At 45.8% G+C, this 7,430-nt stretch overlaps 1 protein-coding gene across 2 annotated transcripts in view; it reads left to right on the plus strand.

Annotated features, from left to right (window-relative positions):
• The window catches only part of LOC135902382 (MFS-type transporter SLC18B1-like), a 58,715-nt gene extending 54,825 nt beyond the window's left edge, over window positions 1-3,890 (plus strand). For both annotated transcript variants that reach the window (XM_065432392.1, XM_065432393.1), the window contains 3 exons: window positions 175-249; window positions 2,208-2,301; window positions 3,642-3,890. In XM_065432392.1, coding sequence (XP_065288464.1) covers window positions 175-249; window positions 2,208-2,301; window positions 3,642-3,710 — 238 coding nt within the window. In that variant the 3' untranslated portion in view covers window positions 3,711-3,890. The remainder of the gene's footprint in view (window positions 1-174; window positions 250-2,207; window positions 2,302-3,641) is intronic.
• Window positions 3,891-7,430: the final 3,540 nt, after the last annotated feature.

Below are 7,430 nucleotides of genomic sequence, written 5' to 3' on the forward strand. Positions count from 1 at the left end.
AATACCAAATGATTTAGTGCGAATCATTTTGAACACCGTGAACTTCATTCGAAAGGTGCGACCGAAGCCTATGTGTATACCAACAGAAAACACAAACTTGGCGTATCCAAAAAAGGAGCGCGAAGATAATAATTTCAAGCTTGTCTTTGTGTTTATCTTCTTGTGTTTTGACAGGTGGCGTAATCAATCCAGCGATTTATGGACTATCACGGCAGCAGTCGCCGTTTCATACGCTGCATGCCAGCTGGGGTACGTTCACTTTTAAAAGAAACTTTATTTTATAATTATGCAGTGGCACTCGGATGATTCGCTATGAGCAAAACAAAGGAAGTCGCTGCGTTCTGGCTCACGTGACACGGTACATACCATAAAAAAATTGGGAGTTTTGCAGCGTTCCTGCACAACAGCATTGCTTATGGAGACACCGCATTAGCACATCGTGCCTAGTGTAGTCTATAGTAAGGTGGAAAGCTGGGAGAGTTGGAATTGATGCATTCTTTGAATCAGCGCGGAAAATCACGACAACACAAAGAAGGAAGGACGTAGGACGAGCGTGTTTCTACTTTGACAGTGTAGACAGCAAAGCGTGTTAATTCTGAAGCTTTATGCGCCGAAGCCACGATCTGATTAATTATTTCTGAAGCTTTACGTGCCGAAGCCACGATCTGATTATGAGGCACAATGGGCAATGGGCGGCGCCGGAATAATTTCGACCACCTGAGGTTAACGTGCACCCAGTGCATGGCACACGGGCGTTGTTGCATTTTGCCCCCAGCAAAGTGTGTTCTGTGCTTTATACCGCGGCGTATGTGACCGATGGGAGAAACTTAATTGTGTAAATGAACAAGACCTGTATCGGCGCATTTTCCATCAAGCGCGTTTGCTCGTTTGCTGTATTTTACACGGAATGGCAGTGAACATAGTTACAGTCGTTTCAGCGTTGACATCAAGTTCCACGTCCAACAGCCGTAGAGGACGGGTCCGTACAAGTTCTGACTACGCAAAAATCTCTTAAGCCATGCCACTGTATCAGTGGAACGGGCACACGTTCCCGTCGCGCGGCCGCCGTCAAAGTGTGATTACCGTTGACGTCGCATATTTGGACCAGCAACACTAAACAGTCATTAAAACATCCCAGACAACACAAGTGTTGCATGATTTCACTTGAACACTTCGTTATCCTCTACAAAGGGATGACTGCAACGTTTTGAGGACAGCTGCTACGAGCATGGCTTTTACAGTGGAATCTCGTTTATACGTTTCTTCGTAAATTTTTTTGAGATAATACGTTACCCCCCTTTTTCCGGCCAACTTCCCGTAGGAGCAACGTATTTCCATACGGCTATCGCGTTTTCACCTGAAATTGGATTATACGACTGCAGAAGTGCACTTTTACTGGTATTTCTGAAGCTTGTAGCTTTATACTCCCGTATAATAGCTTAAATAACATTCCAGCGACCCAACAACAACGTGTTTAGTCCCAACAGCGCTGCAGGGAAAACGCACGTGGCGCGCCGCCAGCGGTAAAACGCTGTTGCGGCCACACCGACCGGCGGTGCGCCGCTGCCAGGAAACGGCGGCTAGTTTCTTTCGTTCTTTTTTTAACTTGCAGAATGCCTTCTTTTTCCTGACATTGAAATGAGCAAAGTTCAGCACGAACTGACGAGATATTTCAACGTTGCTGAATAAAAGTACGTCAGATGCGCCTCGTCTGGCATTGAGTGATTCTGCTCCACATAATGTGTTATGCGGAGCAGTATCACTCGACGCCACACGAACCCTTGCTGTTGAGTTGGTAACCGAGTGCGCCTATTTTCATACTTTTTGAAGCTTGCTTTAGATAATACATTTTTCGGGGCATCCGTTTTATTTCCCGGTTCCCGTGAAGGTCCTACCAACGAGATTTCGCGGTATTTGATTAGTTGTATTCTTAGCTGTTGTTGTTGGTGGTGCTGGTGATGATAATGTTATTTGCCTGTTGCTAGTAGCAAGCATGCAAATGCAGTCAACAGGCACTTCGCCTGTCCCCCTTGTCTGGCTCTTTGACGGCCCCTAGAGAAGCAGAAGAGGAGGACTACGGTTATCTGATATCTGAATGATTCGTCTTTGAGCTGTTACGTTGCACCAGTGCACTTACACTTATGTCGAGTATAACTACATCTTCCCAAACCTTGAAGCGTAAATGCAATCTCTTTTCTCCCCGTCAGAGGTCTCGCAGCGTCGTTGTTTTCTGCTTACGTGGCTGATGTCAGTGGCCCTGCAGCTGCCTGCACCGTTCTGTTTATCATACAGGCGTCATGGGTAAGAGCTTTCCTAACCGTCATCATACACATACGGGCCTTAACGAAAGCCTGTCAATGGTGCGTGCGCGTATCCGAGCATGTGTGTGTGTGTGTGTGTGTGTGTGTGTGTGTTTGTGTTTGTGTTTGTGTGTGTGTGTGTGTGTGTGTGTGTGTGTGTGTGTGTGTGTGTGTGTGTGTGTGTGTGTGTGTGTGTGTGTGTGTGTGTGTGTGTGTGTGTGTGAGTGAGAGAGATCGCAATGTATACCACAACTATCACCCAGCACCTGTAGTAGCGTGCCAGGTGATCAGCCGGATTCAAATGTAGAGCTTGTCAATAAACTCAGCGTCTCGCTTTTCTCTTTCTTTATCGTCCGACGAAACATGATGTAGACTTCTGAAACATCACGAGCAGTGAGTTCCGAATACTTTCCTGTCAATGTTACACGCAAGTTGCAAATAAACCGCCCGAAACATCCGACTCAAGTGTATACGAGCCTAAAGCAACTGCATCCACGCGCCACCACCATGAGATTGCATAGACCACCACACGAGGAATATACAGAATTTTTAAAAACCACCGGTGGCAGATAGCACATTTTTAGTCTTTGGGTTGGATTACTCGAATAGCCTCGCATGACTAGAGCAAGCATTCGACGTGCATGATATATTAATTAACAAATTATCACCAATTACCTTTTTACGTAGCTGCTTTACGGCAGATATGGCGATTGCAATTACGAACTGTATAGCCTGTGAGTTCGCAGGGCGTGCCCACTTCGAATGAATTCTGATGACGACTCGAGTTTCGAAATATTCATTCCGAAAGTGTACGAAAAGTATATTGGCGTAACAGTTACGTTCGTGCTTCAAAGCATGAAATGGCGTTTTCTTTAAAAAGTAAGCGGATCAACAGATAATTTTTTACCACAAGTTTTTCGGCGCACATCTTGGAACCGGTGCCATCCTGAGAATTCGTTTTAGCCTTGCAGACTCGCCGGCTATAGTTAGTAAATTTCAATATGTGCGGCAAACAATTAACTAAAGAGTTGTCATTTTTGTTAATTAGTAAGTTATGCATTCTGATCTACTGTGCACGCAATATCCGCCTTTTCAAGCAATCCATTTCAAAGAACAGAACTGTGATATTCGATACAGGCAGTTTTTTTTTAGTTATGTAGAGGCTAAAGGAAAAAGTACACTTGCGCACTCACAAGCAAAATGGAACACGGAACATCTGCGCGATCCCTGAAATCGCGTAGCTTCAGCAAGCGGACAAAAAAGAATGAAAAAAAAAATGCTACGCGATTGAGGTATCTGTCACAGCAAGTAACCTTGGCCTGTCGTGCTGCTTCTTTTCAGGCCGTGGCCCGGTTCCTGGTCTGGATAACGGAATGCGCGATGCACGCTCACGCAAGTCGCATGTCCTGAAGCGCACCTGCTATTGCACGCCACGAGGCCTATGCATCTGCCTGCCATCTCAAAGCTTCATCCACGGACTATCCCCATCAGAGTGTCAAATCAGTAGCGTTATCGACGTTTCCTCGTTCTTTATCGTGCTCGCAACAACCTTCCGCGCACTTGTCAATAAAACATGATAATTATCTGCGATGTGTTAGCACTTCGACTAATTAATTAATATTTGGCGCAGTGTAGCGTCTAGCGCATTGTCGATCCGTGGCAGGGGGTAAACAACTTCGCGCGTGATTTTCTTCAGCGCACGGTAATCGACGCAGAAACGCACAGAACCGTCTTTCTTCTGTACTAGAACAACTGTGGAGGATCAGGGACTAGAGGAAGGACGTATGATATTTTGTCGAAGCATGTCTGATACGTTTTCCTCGATGATTTTGCGCTCTGCAAGAGACACGGGATAGGGCCGCTGGTGAACAATGCGGGAGCCATGAGTCTGTACGCAGTGAGTAGCGGCGCTATACACATACTGAGGACGGGCGAATTGGCGCCGAGCAAGGAACGGTGTTTGTTCAATAGGGCGAGGAGATCTTAACTCTGGGCAGGGTGCAGGTGAGGGCTTATGGTTGCCGACAATGGTGTGAAAGAGGCATTGCTTGGCGGCGATCTGGACTTTGGTATGACTGTCGAAAGGGCGACAATTGCAACGGGATGGGTGTCAAAAGCGCAAGTGGCAGTTCATCCACGGCAGGCACGTACCCAGGGGGGGGGGGGGGCCGGGGGGGCCCGCCCCCCCCCCCCGAAATCAAGTGGCATACCTCCCCCCCCCCCCCCTCCCCACCTACGCCACCACTCCTCACACATTCCTAAAGCGCCGCCAGATCAATGTTGAGACTTCGCAGCTGTTCATCGGTCAGCATTATGCTGCCTTTTTCACTCCTTTTAGATGGCGGTAGTTATCGGCATCTCTTGTAAGTGATGTGAAGGACAGTTTTCTCGTAGATTCCGCACCCGCGCGATTAACTCGAGATGCGTTCAGTTGTCACCATCTATTAAACCGTCACGCGCATAGCTGTTGCTTTTGTTAGTTCAACCTTCTTTGTTAAGGCTGATCCTGGGACCAGGAGAGGGATGCGGCTGTTACTCAGCTGGTCTGTACTCTCATGGAACGAGTTGCGGCCGGAGAAAACGCCACTTGCGTTTAACTTATCCCTTTGCTTCATTGTTTCCTTGAGTTACGGCTCGCCGCGACGCTGGCACGGGATATCGGTTAGATAAGGTGAGAAATAAAGTAATGTGAAAGAGCGTCCATAATGAAACCCTGCAATAACCCTTAAACCCATAAGCAAGATGACTGTCGCCCGTTACCTCGTCTGTTTTTCCCTAACTGTATAGCACTTTTCGTGCAACATTGGCAACTGGAAAAAAAATCGGAAGGAGTTGAGAAATTAAGCGATCTACTAAGGGAAAGAGCCAAGGCAACAACCAAACTGCAAGCAAAAGCGAATAATAAACAAGTTAACCGTTGTTTATGAGAATATTTATGGATCAACATCGTTTTATTTAAAAAGGAAGTAGAGAAAACGCCGCCGGAAGTGGGGAACAATTACTTGTTTCGAATCACGCCTCTACAGTTATCGGTCGAACCGCCTCACGTAGCCACTTCTCTGCTGGGCTTATGTGGGTGTTTTTCTAACCTTTCGCAGTGAGCGCAGTACGTCTAGAATCGCAGAGTCCTGCGCTCTACGCGGTTGTATGGGACTGGCGGCCGCACAGCGTTACGCAATTCGCGGAACTGTCAAAACTGATCAACTAGGCGAAAATAACTGATATTCGAAACTATAACATGAGAAAGACTGAAGAAGCCGTAAAAAATGAACGCAGCCTGAAATCAGTAAAAAAGAAACCTACTGGCATAGGACAAACCATGGTGTATGCACTAAAAGATAAGAAGGATAATATCATCAGCAATCTCGAAGATATAGTAAAAGCAGCGGAAAATTCTAAGCTGACCTGTATACAGTACCCAGAGGAGTCACGATAGTTCACTTAGAAACAGCAATGAGCAGGATACAGAAACTCTCCTATAACTAGCGATGAGATCAGAAGGGCCCTGCAAGACATGAAACGATGAAGAGCGGGAGGATAAGGTGGAATAACAGTCGATTTAATCAAAGATGGAGGAGACATAATGCTTGGAAAACTGGCGGCTCTTTATACGAAGTGTCTATCGACTGCAAGGGTCCCAGAAAACTGGAAGAATGTAGACATTATACTAATCCACAAAAAAAAAAGAGACGTTAAAGAATCGAAGAATTATGGGACCATTAGCTTGCTCCCAGTATTATATAAAATCTTTACCAAAATAATCTCCAATAGAATACGGTTAACACTGCATTTTGTCAACCAAGGGAACAGGCTGGCTTCAGGAAGAGATACTATACAATGGATCACATCCATGTCATCAACCAGGCTATCGCGAAATCTGCAGAGTACAATAAGCCTCTCTATGTGGCTTATATAGATTACGAAAAGGTATGTGATTCAGTAGAGATACCAGCAATCGTAGAGGCACTACGTAATCAAGGGGTACAGAACGCTTACGTAAAAAGCTTGGAAAATATTGCTACATATGTGGGGTATTTGTTTGTTTGAACGAGGCGCATAGGCGCCATCACTACAGAAAAGAGGAGGAAGAACGAACTGGGCTCGCGCTGTGAATCTAACCGGTCAGCGCTGCAACCGTTGTTGTAAATATAATCTGTAAATAGTTTCTCGTCTTACTCACTCGTCTTTCGCGTTAGAATATCTACGAGGTTCTACAGCTACCTTAATTCTACACAAGAAAAGCAGGGAGATACCTATAGAGAAAGGGGTCAGACAGGGAGATACAATTTCTCCAAAGCTATTTTCTGCGTGCTTAGAAGAATTCAAGCTATTAAACTGGGAAGGCTTAGGAGTAAAGATCGACGGCAAATATCTCAGCAACCTTCGGTTTGCCGATGGCATTGTTGTATTCAACAACAATGCAGACGAGTTACAACAAATGATTGTAGACCTTAACAGAGAGAGTGTAAGAGTGGGGTTGAATATTATTATGCAGAAGATGAAGATAATGATAAATAGCCGGGCAAAGGAACAAGAGATCAGGATGGCCAGTCGGCCACTAGAGACTGGGAAGGAGTACGTTTACCTAGGTCAAATAATCAGAGGGAACACTGATCATGAGAAGGAAGTTCACAGAAGAATAAGAATAGGTTGGATCGCATACGGCAGACATTGCCAGCTCCTGACTGGAAGCTTACCATTATTATTGAAAAGTAAGGTGTGCAATCAGTGCATTTTGCCAGTGCAATATGTCCAGTGCCAATGCATTTGCCAGTGCATTTCCCAGTGCATTTTGCCAGTGCATATGGGGCAGAGACTTGAGAGCAAGTTAAGGACCACGCAAAGAGCGATCCAACGAAGATTGCTAGACATAACGTTAAGAGAGAAAGAGAGTGATTTGGATCAGAGAGCGAACGGGTATAGACGATATTCTAATTGACATCAAGAGGAAAAAAATGTAGCTGGGCAGGTCATGTAATGCGCCGGTTAGATAACCGTTGGACCATTAGGGTTACAGAATGGGTACCAAGAGAAGGGAAACGCAATCGAAGACGACAAAACACTAGGTGGAGCGATGAAATTAGGAAATTCGCGGGCGCTAGTTGGAATCGGTCGGCGCAGGACAGGGGT

The sequence above is a fragment of the Dermacentor albipictus genome, chromosome 5 (assembly GCF_038994185.2).
Source record: "Dermacentor albipictus isolate Rhodes 1998 colony chromosome 5, USDA_Dalb.pri_finalv2, whole genome shotgun sequence".
NCBI classification, from domain to species: Eukaryota; Metazoa; Arthropoda; class Arachnida; order Ixodida; family Ixodidae; genus Dermacentor; species Dermacentor albipictus.